We start from the raw sequence: 15505 nt of genomic DNA on the forward strand, positions 1-15505 counted from the left end.
ATCAAACAAGCAAGCCACTATAAGAACCTTGCTGTTCATTGCCTGAAAGAAGTAGTAACAGGTTCCCCCATCTAGTTAGGAGTATTAACATGCAGAGGAGTTCCAAGCATAAATACATGACATTGTTATTTTCACCATTCCCCTTGTCCTTACCTTGCAACAGGAAGTACATTGGAACCAGTGTACATCATGATAAAGAAGAATACTCCACTTAGATAAAAACGCGATAATTGTGGGTTATCTTGCATGATGTGGAACACCAATATGGCAACTTTCTCAACAAGGATAGGGTCAAATGTCAACAGCAGCTGAAATGAGACAAATAGCATTTACAGTGAGCATCCATAAGTTTCAGATGAGTAGTAGCCATAAAACAAATTAACTTTAACCAGGTAATCAAAATTGAATGATTAAAACTGAAAAAATGCTAGTGAAATATAGTAGAAAGAACAAACAAGTGCTAATGCCCAGAACAAAATGCCTGTTCAATTATATTAAATTAGCTGGAATAATTTCTGGATATTTACACATTTCTCAAGAACATATTGTCATAACAAACAACTTACCTGAGTAATATGGGGAAGGCAAGCATTGTCTGAAAGCAGCCTCTTTACTCTGGGCAAAGGTCTTATAATGGCATTATCTTGATCCCTAAAATATGTATTTTCCCAATCAATATTTTTATAATACATAAATATAAATACAGTATTTGTGCTTTTATTTTACATATTTTTGAATGGATTTCTTAGGCAGATTTTAGATTTTGATCCTATGGATTGGGGAGATATCAAGATCCTGAATATATATTCTGATAAGTATTACTATCCTCATTTCTTAAATATTCATGAAACTTTCACTTGGTCTTAGCTTTGATATGCAGTGGGATTTAGTAAAATTCACATTAGGTATGTACTCATGGAATAGCAAGATTAGCTGTGTTTAAGAAGAGTTATGAAAAGTTTGATACCAATAGAAATATAATCAAAGTAACTGAAACATTCACTTCCAGTACATTTTAAAAACAATGCTGAATTACTGTAATTTCAGTTTGAAAAGATGCAATCAGTGCAGCAGTGACCATGACATTTTATGACACAAATAGATTTATCTTTGTCCCATCATAAAACTGAGTGAGTTCACCTTTGCATTCATGGTAGGAAGATTAAAACATCCATGTTCACGAACCAAATAAAATTTGCTATGAGATAGAATATGCACATTCTATTTAAGAGTATCTCCCATTTAACCCAGGAAGTGTATCAATAAAACTAGGATAGCAATTAGGCAATAAACACATTTTCTACAACCATGAAAAACCCACAGCCATTTTCTCCTCTTGGAAATAAAAAGACTTTACCTGCTGGGAAAATAGCCACACATTGTGATCAGCATGTTGAGGATAAGTGTGGCAAGGTCAGTCTCATTTAGCACAGCCTGTCCATTGGCTAGCAAGCACCATTTAAGCTGAGGGATAACCTGTAATGGTCTCCAGCCATCCATACCCTGAGCCCAGCAACGTGTTTTTGCAGTCAGCTTTCCCTTGGCCCATAGTTCCTGCATCTTTTTTTAAAATCAGAGGTACAGGTTAGATGCTTCATACTATAAGCAGTAAGGTTTTTGATATTTTTCACTACTTATGTTGGTAGCTCAGAATATATATAAAATCAGATGCTCTTCAAGTATGCAAAATATTTTTTGCTATGAAAAGCCAACACATCCTAAACATTCCTGTTCCCATTAAGAGTTGTAAAATCTATCCTTGTGTACCATAGGAAGAAAGGGTCTAGAAAGCAAAAGAAAATGAACTTAATTTTAAAAAATTGAATTTGAAAATTTTGTTCGTTATAATAAACTGGATTATTAATCTCTCATTTGGAGACTACACAGACGTTAACTCTAAAAGCTGTCCCATTTTGATTCTTGCTCTCTTAAAAATACTATTTATGCCATTTGGCAGTTTGTGTTAGGAAAATAAAATGCATGAACATGTCCAAAATGATCAGCTCACAGATTTCTTTTGACAATTTAATCTTTCCTGAGCACAACAAAATTAGAAGTTTATGAGTCAAACTGCATTAAATATATGCCATACCCACATTTTTTCCAGAGGTTGTGTATATTAAACTTATTGGATACCATTAGAACCTAGATATATACTGTATGTGGATTAAGTGTACAACAATTCATTATAATGGTAATTTGGTTCTCCAGTGCACTTCACATTTTAATGCCATTTTCATGTTTAATAAGATTTTTTTTTATGATGGGAACTCCTACTGGCTCAGACAGCAGTAAACTGGAAGACCAATTTATTCCACCATATGGCAGGTCTAAGCAGTAGCTACTGGATAACTCCATCATGCTTTTAGAGTGCCAGTTACAATCAGAGGTAGTGACAATATCACTCCCTTCCATTACCTATGCCTCCATGAAGTCTCAAACTTGGGGGAGGATCTAGCGGTACCCAATATCTGAAAAATTATGCTAAACAATGCCTATGCATTGGAGTAGTGCAGACTCTTTTCCTCTTATATTCAGCACTTTCATAAAACATACAATACCCTGACCTCTAAAAAACAAAAAAACAAAAAAAACCCACTGAATCCGAAGTAATGCACATTGGAACACAATCCCAACCAGACATACAGCTAATTTAGACCATCATTTTGTTACCACTCAAGAAAGATCTTGGGGTCATTGTAAATAGTTCTCTGAAAAACATCCGCTCAATGTGCAGTACCAATCAAAAAAGCTAGAAATCATTAGGGCATTATCTATCACTTTTTCCTATCTCCAAAAAGATATTCAAATTGGAAAAAGTACAGAGAGGGCAACAAAAATTGAGGGTATGGAGCAGCTTCCATATAAGGAAAGATTAATAGGATTGGGATTGTTCATTTCAGAAGACAGTCTATTGGGGGAGGGGCAGACAAGAGGTCTTTCAAAATCATGGATGGTATGGAGAAAGTGAATAAGGTAGTGTTATTTACCCCTTTATATAAACAAGGGCTAGGAATCACCCAATGACATTAATAGGCAGCAGGTTTAAAACAAAACATAAGGATGTACCTCTTCACACACAAAGCACAGTTAATCTGCAGAACTCATTCCCAGGGGATGTTGTGAAGGCTTAAAGTACAATGGGAGATCAAAAAGAATTAGATAAGTTCATAGAGGATAGGTGACCATTAGCCATGATGGTCAGGATGCCAGAAGCTGGAATTGGATAACAGGGGATGGATCGCTCAATTGCCCTGATCTGTTCATTCCCTCTGAAAGATCTGGAACTGGCCATTGTTGGAAGACAGTATTTTGAGCTAGACCAATCATTAGTCTGACCTGGTATGACCATTCTTATGTTCAATTCTATTATGAATCAGCAACGAAAGAGTATGATACCTCTTGAAAGCTGTAAGGACCGCTCCTCTCTTTATCTGCATTGCCAAAGTACCACTCTTTCTCACTCTCTCTCTTCATATCAGGTGCTGCTTCAATCACATTGCTCTAAAAAGTTAAATATTTATATATAAATAAGGCAAGGTCCAGTCTTGATTCCATATGACTTTAGCAATTTGGAAGCTTGCTAATTTATCAAGGGGATTTTAAAAAAGGCATCATGATTGCCTGATTTGCATTAGAAAGAGATATGAGTTGGGTCGTGCTAACTAAGGCCTGGATTGTAAATTGCATCTGCAGGGAAATACGGACAGAGTTATGGTTGGTGCCGAAACCTCCGCCTGTTTTTTTTACTTTTGAAAGTTAAGTGAAAGATATCAGTCCTAAAAGAGAGACCATTCAACTTGAATTTTAATAAAATTCTGGTTTCTGACCAATCACCTTTTAAAACAGTGTCCCATTTTTAGAATTCCCCTTTTAAAAATGGCATAGTGTGAAGAAACCAAAAGATTTCATACTTGCAATGGTACTGTAGCCCTGCTTGTGTGGAGATGTGCCAGTGTAAGCAGATCCACAAGGATTCTAATGCCATTTGAATCCATGAGGTCCTTAACATTTTTCTGTAAACAAGAGAGAGATGAACTTCACATGAAGTAAATGTGAGCATTATAGAAGAGTGTTATAGACAAGTAAAAAGAAAAGCATTGTAAGATCCACCTTTGTATAGTATTGTAATAGGATTTAAAAGGTGAGATTTCAACTCTCCTCGCTCTCAACCATATTCTTTGGAAATCTAGAACAGAACATTTCTACCTCCTTATCCCCTAATTACCCATTCAAAAACCCTAAATCATGACTATTTGTATTGCAAATGTTAAGGATACGACTCTCCCTTTTTGGCACATATGCATCTAAGAAGAGATCTTTCTTTCCATTAGGTAAATACAAGATGAGGGATTCAGTTTTAAAATCAGTTGAACTGGAAAATATTTAACATCCAGTTTGAGATATGTATCCATACTTCATGATTTTTCTTTTAAAGTACTGGAAGAATAAATTTACCTACCTTATTAAGAATGAGCTTGTTAAGGAATAGTATCAGTCTGTCCCGCTCAAGTCTATCAGTGCACTTTTGGAAAAAAAAGAGAACAAGTCAAACATGTCCAACAGGAAATACAAATTAAACAAGCCTCAAACAATTAGCATGTTGCATTAACCATAGAGCAAAATCCAACTCTCAAGATATCTTGTGACAAACAAGCAAATTTTGTTTGATAGCTTTACAGATAGTGTATTGGTAACAGTAAGATTTCAGAAAAAAATATAAAATGGTATTGGGACACATATTGCTCATGTTGCTCAAGTCTCAAATATTTTCAGTAACTGCAGCAAATATCTTGCAAGTCACTATAAGCAATCTCACTAATTTGGGTATTAATATTGGATTTGTTTTATACTAAAAATGGTTCTTGAACAATTTCTACAGTTTGCTTTGCATAAACAGACTTCACAGCAATTTTAGGCGTGCATCTTTCTTCTGAACCACACTGAATCCATGTTAATTGTTCATGTTATGGGAACAGGTTAAAATACCACTGCCAAGTAGTCATGCTATAAAATTCATGGTGAAATGTAATTTTAAAGGTAAACTGATTTAAAATTAACTTTATCCCATTACTGATTTGGTATTAAAATATGAGTTTATAATTTAAATGCACTTAAATGAAAGATGAGCTCCCAGTTAAGGCCTGAGCTAATGTTTCTTCAGAAAGAACTGCCAGACACTACTAGGACTAGAGCAGTGTAATGTAGGTTTCAGCTGCTGCTAGATAAGTGGAACCATGAACAACCCGGTTGCTGGGCAAAATTTCTTCAATTCAACTTCAACAGATTAAATAGGCATAATAATTAGACTCAACTCAAATATAATGAAACATGGTTTGTGTCTGCCTCTGCTATTAAAGGATATCCCAGTTTTTACTGTTACAGACAATTCCAACCCATCATCCTTAAGTACACCAGTTACTCAGAGTTTTGAAGAAAACACTGCCGATGCACATCAAATCATCCATTTTTAATGGAAGGCCTAATCTCCATAGGGGAGCAAACATTCCATATTTGCTGTCAAACCTTGATGTGCTTCAGGAATAAGCTATAAAGACCAAATACTACACTGAAAGCAGTGTACATTGTTTTCATTTATATTTTACTCTTTACACAGAGATTCTATTAGCCTCATTTCAAACACATTATTCTTGCACATTAAAGTAACAACTAGGAATTCCACCATCATAGACACGTAATAACGTACAGTAGAACCTCAAAGATACGAACACCTTGGGAATGGAGGTTGTTTGTAACTCTGAAATGTTCTCAACTCTGAACAAAACATTATGCTATAGTACCCTGCAGTCAGTGTCTTCCAGTTGAGGCTGGGATTGTTCACTGAAAAGGTAGCACCTGGCACCATTACCTGGTTTGCAAGCAGCTCCCTGCCCTATTCCTATTTCTTGCCTTTGGACTAAAACTGCCCCGCACCATTGGCACAACAAGTCCCAGCCCTCAGCTGCCTCTCCCCAGAGCTCGTTCTGCTCTGTGCACTGCTCGGCAGGCTACAGAGGCAGCACGTAGCAGGGGGTTGGTGCTAGCCATTGCCAGCACCCCTCTTTCTACTGCCCATTGTGATCCCAGAGATGCTGGCAGGATTCAGGAGTGCAGTCAGGGGCAAAACTTGAGCCGCATCAGTACATGGGCTGGTGCCCTTTAAAACTCCTCAGAGTGCCGCTCCTCCACTCCAGCTTCAGGCCAGATTTTGGCTGCAACAGCTCAGTAGCTCCCTGTTGCAGCTTCTTTCTCCAGCTTGGGACTGAGCCGCCTGACAGGGGTGGGTGATGGTGGAGAAAACAGCTTCTCCCTCCTAGGGGTGTGAGGTGAGATGGTGTGCATGAGAGGGGGAGGGAGGGAGGGAGGGAGGGGGGGGGGAAGAGAGAGAGAGAGAGAGAGAGAGAAAAACAGCACCCTTGGCCTAAGGAAACAGCGCAGATGCCATGCTGCTTTTGCATGCCTAAGATGCAATACATGCACAGTATAACACAGGTATTTGCTTCCCCCCCGTCCACCGCTGCCTGATTGCTTACTGTTGGTTTCACATGGTGTTTGGTTGACCAGTCATTTTGTAACTCTGGTGTTACAATCTTTAAGGTTCTACTGTATCAATTAAGATTGAGTTAAAGGAGGAGAGAAATTGACTAAAAATGACTCAATCCAGCAGTACCGTAACTTCCAAATGAAACTTTAAGCTAAGTCTGCAATATCAAAATCTAAACTGGATAGCAGCGTATCAATGACTAAGGTATTCCATGTCACCACATGAAAATTTATTTTTATCTAAAAAAACCCAGCCAAACAAAAAAAACCAAAAAAACAAAAAAAACTCACCCTTTCCAACATCCCAACAATATATTTAGTGTCACTAAATGGTCCTATTTCTTCATAACATCTTCCATAAACAATGGCCAGTGCTTGTAGACATAAACATTTCATGTTCACTTTAGGGGTGAGCAAGAACCGGTGATAAAGTTCATTGAAAAATTCATACCTGCAAAACCAAAAGAAGTTCACAGTGGAGGAACAAGCATTAAATCTCAGAAAAAATAAGTAAGACAGACATAGCTGAACAGTGGCTCACGATTTTTTGATTGCTCCACTCTCTTCAGTTTCATCTTCCTCCAACAATAATCTCAGGTAATAATCCCCTATTTTTATTTCCTCTGAAAGGCACTCATATTTAACCTATAATTGAAACATATATATGCAAACAATTTGTTACTTCAGATTATGAATGTAAAGTTGAGGTTTTAGTAAGCTGTCACATGCAATCTATATTTTACTTTATTTCATGGCTTTATAACAATACTTGTTTGAATCAACACAATCAGTAATAAGGATTTTGTTTGTTTTTTTGAAGGAGCTCTTTCTCCTGCAATAGGTAGTAAGATTTAATAAGCAACTTTTGATTAAATAAGATTTATATTAATTAACAGTTCAATTTTCATTTTACTAACCTAGACATCTAAGACTGAAAAGTTACTTCTTTGAACATGGATAATTACTAGAAACTGATATTCTAAAGAACAGCTATCCACCTTGTTCCCAAACAGCCATAATACTGTAAGTGGCACAAAGCCTCTGGAAATCTATAGGGAATTCTAATACACAATGTATTTTAACAAGAAGTTTTTACCTAAAACTGAAGTACTGTATTGCACACCTTTAAGTACATTGTTTAAACAATCTAGTACAGTGATCTCTACAGTAATGAATATAGTACAGCGTTGTAACAGCTAACATTTAAACAAGTCAAATAGGTGTTGCAAAGCCTAGAGGCAACAGTAAAATAGCAGGAGCAATTATGTGATTTTACTTGAACATGATTTAATGTGGTTCCAAGATTAAAGTTCAGCTCTGTACCCCTCACTGATCTGCATGGCCTGCATACAGTTAATTTAAAAAAAAAAAAAAAAAAAAAAAAAGTCAGTACTACACCAACGAGGTGCCTGCTTTCTTCATGATATTGAGTTTATATACTCTGCCCAATCATTTACTGACAATGGTTGTGTATAAAACTCATTTAGAACGTTACAGAAAATAGCTGATGCATGAGGACACAGACTACAATATTAGTGAATTATGAAAAAAACAAAGGTCACTTAAATAAGACATATTAGAAAAGTTTACTTCAAACTCATGATGGTTCCATGAGATGACATTAGCACTACCAAGTTCTCTGTCAATATTGAATGCCCTCATTTCAGATTCAAGGGTATCTCTCAGCTCTTCCCGTGTTCTGAAGTTCCAAATCAAATTTGACCTAGCATGATCTTGAAGAAATCTAGAGAGAAAGCATGGCTAGTAAAACATTTTTCAACTGTTTTATGTTGATAAAGACAGATTAAAATGCACATACCCTGCCATACATAGAGAGTGTACTATACTTCAAAAATAAGATGGTAAATCTATTCCCTTCTTTATGAATTCATTGATTTGTACAAAACAGTCTCACTTGAGTTTAAATCATTTTGATATTACAGTACCAACTTTCTCAATACACCCACTTTGTTATTAATCTAAGGGTACGTCTGTGCAGACCAAAAAAAAAAAACTCACAGCTGGCCCATGCCAGTTGATGCAGGCTCACGGGGCTCAGGCTACAGGGCTGTTTCATTACTGAGTAGACTTCTGGGCTTGGGATGGAGCCTAAGTTCTGGAACCTTCCCACACTGCAGGGACCAGCTGCGGGTTCCCCCCCCCCCCGTGTAGACATATCCTTAGTGTCTGATGAGCATCAGATAAGACCTACTTTACTTTAAAATAAAGCCAGAAGCCACTTCCATCAACAAAAATAATATTCTTGAAATAGATCTACCCTACTTTTCAAAAGCATTAACCATATTAGTACTCTGAAATGCAATCCACCTCTTGAGACTTGTTTGTACAACTGACAGTATAAATGGTAAAAGGGAAACATGCTACAGTTATGGCTTACACTTGACAAGGCTTATATGAAAGGTTTAGAAGCAGATATAAAAATATGTTGAACAAGTCAGTCTCAAAGCATAACTGTCAAGCTATTCATCATGGGCTGCAGTTTACCTGTGAATTTTGCAATCGTAAGATTAACAAGTGTGGCGATGTACCAGATACACATGCAGGTAAGCAAAAAGTTAATGTGCCACAAAATAGAACCAGAGATCACATGGTAGTGATTTGAAATGATCTCCAATTACAAAGCTGCACTGGTGTCTGAGGACTGGTTTAGAGTAGTACTTAACTTTCTAAGTTTCAAGGCTTAGAGAGCCTACGAATCACCTTTCATCTGTAATATTTAGACATATCAGACACTACCTTTTGGGAGTTATTTGTACTTTTAAAGTTTGCTGAACTTTCAAAGTTGAAATTGTCATATAAGCTCACCACTGAATGTAGTGAAAGTCAGCTTTCATTATTCCTCGTTCCTGTGAAGTACTCCAAGCCAGCTTCTTGGACATGGTGTAGTGTTTCCTCTTGCAAAGGCAGACCCCTATTCTACAAATGCTTAGACACCTCTAACTTTATCCACACAAGTAGTCTCATGTACTTCAATGGGATTGCTCATAGTTATATGACTGGGGACTAAGGATACTGAATTTCTTTTGGCTATCAAGACGTGCTTGCCCCCGCCCCGACCCTGTAGGCTCTTTTTGTTCCCCAATACTCAGGGTCCAACAGTGATGGATTTCTCTGAGTTCAGCTGTCATAACCTAAACTTCGCTTTTCCTGTTATAAGCAGTTTACAGGATGCAGCCACCACTAACAATGTTAACATTTCTATCTTTATATACACACTATCAGTAGTACATCCTTGTTTGTACGCATCTTAAGTTTCTATGGTTACATGAATGATGAAAATATATACATTTGCATCCTGTTTAGTATTTCATGATGTGACTTTAAAATGTATTGAATTTCAAGCCACTTTAGCATAACATGCAGAAGACATCCAAAGAGGATTAGGAGGCTCAGCATAATAAAAAAAGTCTTGCTTTCTCTTTCAGCTCCCTTGAAAGTTAGATTGTTATCTTCTGCTTCAAAAGACATCCTGGTATATATTACTGGTCATTTAATAGCCACCTACGGAATCCCACTGAAACATTAAGCTGGTCTATGAGTGAAAAGTTACCTTATAAACTTTGCAAAATTGTACAATTTTAATTGTTTATGTGAGGTCAAAAGCAAGAGAAAGAGGTTAGGGCTGACTATGTGTATTCCGAAGGCAGACTAAAGAATTCCCCTAATGTGTTTGAGTGTTTTATGATCGATACATTTTATTTGCTAATGTTCATATCAAGTATTTCAGGTTGTACTATTTAAACTATTTTATAGCTGTAGCTTTAAGTGAGGGCTTCTATATTTGTCAAGTCAAAAGCCATGATGCATTAACCCAACCAGATGAACTACATTTAATACATGGCTATTTTAAGAAGCACAGCACATCTATTCCAAATATTTACCTGTAATAGAAGAGATCCCAGTTTGCTTCTATTTTTATTCTTTGCCTTCTTTTCCTTAGTATTACTGGCTTTTGATTAATGTTCTGAAAATAGAAAAGGGATGCTAATTTTAGCACTAGGACAATTAGCAATAGCAGATACCTGGATAATTTCACTTCAGCACATGTTCTTATAAAAGTGGGTTTCCAGTGTTACTTTGAAAATGAAAATTAAGCTTTGATTTGATTAGTAGTTCCTGAGAGATCTCTGCTTTCCAAGAGAACTCTTACTAGTGATGCAGTTTTCTACTCATTATTTCACAAATTGTGACAATGAAACAGAAGTGAAATCTTTAGTTGGTGACTTGCACTATATTAATACTAAATTACTAATAAGAGTCATCAAATCATGCCAGGGAAATGTGCAGCCATGTACTAACTTTTATCATATGCAATTACCCTTCAATTTGTTAAAAAAATAAAAAAGCCCATCACCATATGCACGCTAAAATAGAGAATAAGCAATAACTGCTGGATAATCCTGTATTTAAATATACTGTGTTACATGCATACACTAACATGCAAGAAAACACTTCTGCGCCAAGCCAAAAAGTGACTGGGAAGCAGAACCATACCAATCTTTCAGGAGTCAGAATACCCACAGTAAGACTGACAGCCATGAAGCTGGAGAACACAAAAGGCTACATTTTTGTTCAGAAGTAAAGAATCTGTAGCAGCTCAAGGGAAAAAAATAAGTCACAGACCTAACTTGGCCATTGAAAAATTGTTCGATCAAAAAAAAAAAAAAATAGAAATAAAAAAAATCTAAAATGCACTACTAGATAAGACACCACATGCCAGACAGAGTTTAATGCAACATAAGCCACAAAAGTAGTACACAGACTCACCATATTGTTTCTGTCCTGATTGTGATTGGAAAGTAGAAAGAAAAAAGGAGTATTTAAACAAAATAAAACAAAATATTTTAGTGGCTGTAACATTTTATAAACTAATGTTACCACAACAAATCCTTTCAAATGTAATCTCTTTTTATTCATTTGAACATTGAAAGTGAAAGACAGCTCAGAATTTTGGTTTACAGAGCCATGTCTGTTACCTATTGTGTATTAATGGTTTATCTTTCCCAGGTAAATCAGACAGTAAGGAAAAGCTTAAGTGTCCATACTTGGAAAGTTCACAATATAAAGCTCATGGAAATAGATTTTACTGAGAAATTCAGCTAAAATAAAAAACAAAACATCCATATGTCTATCTATAGTTGAATTTTGACCTAATTTTCACTCTATCCCATGAAGAATATTTTTGGCCTATTTCTGTCTAAAATTTGTTAACATTAAATGAGAGTAAACGTGCCTCAGGACCCACGTAATTTCTTACTTTTCTAAATTGTGTTATTTGTGTTTTACTTTAAGACTTTAGTTAGATCAGACATCAGGAGAATGTGGTATGCTGCAATTACCTTACTTTTTTAAGTATAGGCAGCAAAGTGAAAGTGACAAACTTCTATATGAAGAACTGAAACTTTAGAGATTAGACCATTTAAATTTCAATGAGAGGATGTTCACAATAGAATGCCAAACTCAGTAGTGAGAAAACCAAAAAAGTCAACAAGAAAGTCCAGAGAAAAACAATTGGAATTATAAGAGCAAGAAAAAAAAAGGGGTAAAGTCATATCAACAGACCTTTATAATCACAAAAGAACACAGGAGGGACAGGGGAAGGGGAGGAATAACAGAGCATGAAATAAATGCAAGGAAAAGTTAGAGTGGATCCTCACGACATCCTTCACTTTTCTCAACAAGGAAAATAGGGTAAGAATATAGCTGCTGAACACTCAGACCTAAGCCATCTTAAACAATTTAAGTACTGTGGAGGAGGGACAGACTAGACAACAAGAGCCAGGTGACCTTAAGGTAAACAGCTGCCATTACTATCAAGAAATTCCAATACTGAAAGTTTAAGTCTACCTATTCAATGCAGTGTTCTATTTCTCCAAACAGATATAAAGCTAAATGAAATACAGTGATACTGATGAATAAGTATACCAAATTAATAAATACCTCAATACACATTGAAAATCCTTGAATATTTTTCTACCACATTACTGTTTAAAAGGCTGTTTCTGCAGCAGCCTCTTAAGGATTTCTGCTGCTCTAAGTTCTGTAAGATGCTCATACCCAGAAGGGTACAAAAGAATCCAGTTACAGTCCAGTTCCCTAGGTAATTCGTTTAAGCAAAAAAGAGGAGGTTATGCAAGTTGGAAATGCGTGCATGACAAAATGAGTTGTCTGCAAGATATTAATATGCCCTTCTCTCCCACTTCAACCCATTCATTACAATCATTCAAATTTCTAGCTTAAAATAAAAAAAGGCAAAAATTTGTAAACATGGAAACGAAGAATTAATGTTTCATAACAGTATTTTAAGTAGATTCACAGTTAAAGCCAAGAGCCAGGATTTCCACCATTGTCCTTGAAATCAACCATGGCTAAAACCTACCAGTTACACTGCATTAGTCATGGAAAAACCCCAGTGTTTAAACAATATGGTAACTAGTGACTTGAGAACAATCTGAGAATAAAAAAGTATAAGCTTTCCTTTGGTGTTTTTACCTCTTTTTGAGCAATGCCCATTCTGTCCCTCCAATGCATCAAAACCAGATCTACTTTCTCTTTGGCAAATTTTTCTACTTCTTTAGCAGCTTTTCCAGCCAGTCTCTGCCACTCTGGCACTTTATTAAACTTGCCATACTGGTCCTGTGGAACAAAGCCTATGAGTAACTTGTGATTAAATTTCTATTAATAAGTATATTTTGGAGCAGATGAACATCAATATTTTACAGCTGTTCCCCCTCCCCCATTTAGAATGACAGTAAGAACTGTACATAGAACAAGTTACACAGCTGAATAGAGAATCAGTCATTTTAAGTTCACCATTCTTTTTAGATAAATACAATTGTCTACTTACAGTTGCAATTTTTAAGTTATCTCTAATATGCATCCGGTCAGCATCCCTCTCAGGAACAGAATCAGCACTGTCCAGGTATGCCAGCAAACCCGGTGGCTAAAACCACAAAAGAAATAATTTATATTCCGAAACAGATCTCTGAATCCAAGAGTAAGTGAGAATACTTACTGGCATAAGCGCATTGTGTAGGTATCTCACATACAAACCCTGTACATTAAAAGAATGGAAATGGTGCCACACACTTGTCGAACACTTTAGTTACGAAATGCTAGCATTAAGGTTGCACAGGCAACATTAATTTGGCCCTCTTGTGAATATACATTCAGGTAGTATAATTAAAGACTAATTTCCCCCTGCCTCATTCAGGGTACAGTATGGACTTTACTAAATAAATTAATCAGGGTTGCATAGAGAGCAGAATGTTGTCCATAGGACCCTTGCCCCATTTGTTAAAGAAGCTGGAAGTTGTGTAGTGAATGAGGCAGGAGACTGCAGGAAGAGACAGGATGGTTTTATGATTAATGCAGTTAGACGCTAACTTGAAGCACTGGATTCTCTCCCTACTCATGCCACAGAGTTCCAGTAAGATTTTTCCAGAGGCTTATAACCACCAAATTTGGGCCAATTTTTATGGAGACAGCAAGTGACATCCCTGGCCGCAGAGCAATCCCTATGTCAAATTTTGAGTCCCTTCCCAGAAACATGGAGATGCTAAAACTTGTCAGTGATGGTTGCAAGTATTTAACCTGAGGGAAAACTCATGTATTTCTTTACCTTGTTTAACTGTTTTAACTGAAATGTTCTTTAAAAAAAATTCAACCTCAAATAGAGACCCAGCATGGGAAATACCAGCCAGAATGGATGAAGTTAGACAAAATCATAAGCAACTGAAAATGGAGTTCAATAATGCAAAGAGAGCAAGTCAACCGTAACTATTTTATAGAAATTCTTATAAAATATCACTGTAGTGTTTAACTGCCTTCCAGCAATGCCTTAAGCTATGAACAACAATTGTATAGCTATAGGCATAGCTACTAGATCCACCTATCATCCAAGAGTTGGGAAATTTTCCTTTGATTAAAATACTAGCCAGATGAACAATGGCTATCATAACTTTCCCTCCCCCAAAAGCCAATCCTTTGAACATAAAACAAAGTTCTGTTTAAATTAAAAAAGTGTAATTGAAGCATTGCCAATCTTTTAAAAAGTATGATTTACTAGGTCTCCTGTGCTCTCATTAGAGCTTTCCCCCTTACTGGCTGCACTCCATTTTTTTTTCTGTTCTAGATCACTGTCTTTTTCCAACTGGTTTTGAGTGTTTGTATTCTCTCCATCCATTCCTTACCTACATTGTGTTCCATTTTCTGTCTCAATTTTTTAAAAAAATAGTTTTATCCCTAGAGAGTCTTCTCTCCATCTACACAGCTACAGTCTCACTTCTGCCTTCCACATTCTTTAGTTAAGATAGCTACAATGACTAGGTTTGCTTTGTTCTCTCATTTGTCCCCTTATTTCAAGAGAAGGAGCCAGCAGCTCCCGTTTAGAAGTGATGCTTAAAAAGGAGTAGTCTGTCACTCACTTACCAAAATACGTTTCAACAAGCTCATAGCAGTTGCATTTTCAGCTGTCCAAAGGCCCACTAAATGTCTACTTAGCTGTCTGAAAAAATGAAGACATTGAGAAATTTTTACTGTTGTCTTAGCTCAAACAGTAGTTTAAATTACTGAGAGTTCAGTGCCACCTTATAAAATAGCTTACATTCTGTCAGCACATCCAACACTCAAGATGCCCTTTGTTCACAAGGGTGAGAATAAAAAGGTACATTAATGCAAACTAGGTATCTTTTAAAGCGCACCAGCAGGGTCTACATGGAGCAGATAGAGAGCAACACATTGGAAAGCTTTATAAATTGCACCCTTCTGGTGCATTTTGCCTGTGCCATATAGACAAGCCCAAAGTTATACTTGGAGACAATGATAAAAGTATAGTTTTCACAAACAGAGCATGTATCTGAACAAACAGAGGAAGGCCCTCCCAAGGCAGAGTACTAGGGAAAGATTGCTCCATAAATTCCCAAAAGAAAGTTTCAATATC

General features: G+C 36.5%; 1 protein-coding gene across 1 annotated transcript in view; it reads right to left on the reverse strand.

Annotated features, from left to right (window-relative positions):
• DNAJC13 (DnaJ heat shock protein family (Hsp40) member C13) overlaps positions 1-15505 on the reverse strand; it is an 84883-nt gene that overhangs the window by 39975 nt on the left and 29403 nt on the right. The window contains exons 18-30 of the mRNA XM_067561770.1: positions 14995-15070; positions 13412-13507; positions 13057-13200; positions 10446-10528; positions 8134-8287; positions 7085-7188; positions 6835-6994; positions 4463-4525; positions 3915-4016; positions 3400-3504; positions 1358-1560; positions 567-651; positions 154-308 (exon numbers count right to left, since the gene is read on the reverse strand). Coding sequence (XP_067417871.1) covers positions 154-308; positions 567-651; positions 1358-1560; positions 3400-3504; positions 3915-4016; positions 4463-4525; positions 6835-6994; positions 7085-7188; positions 8134-8287; positions 10446-10528; positions 13057-13200; positions 13412-13507; positions 14995-15070 — 1530 coding nt within the window. The remainder of the gene's footprint in view (positions 1-153; positions 309-566; positions 652-1357; positions 1561-3399; positions 3505-3914; positions 4017-4462; positions 4526-6834; positions 6995-7084; positions 7189-8133; positions 8288-10445; positions 10529-13056; positions 13201-13411; positions 13508-14994; positions 15071-15505) is intronic.

This window comes from Emydura macquarii, unplaced genomic scaffold, assembly GCF_026122565.2.
Source record: "Emydura macquarii macquarii isolate MOO-44397 ecotype Brisbane River unplaced genomic scaffold, CSIRO-AGI_Emac_v2 contig_2422, whole genome shotgun sequence".
Taxonomy (NCBI): domain Eukaryota; kingdom Metazoa; phylum Chordata; order Testudines; family Chelidae; genus Emydura; species Emydura macquarii.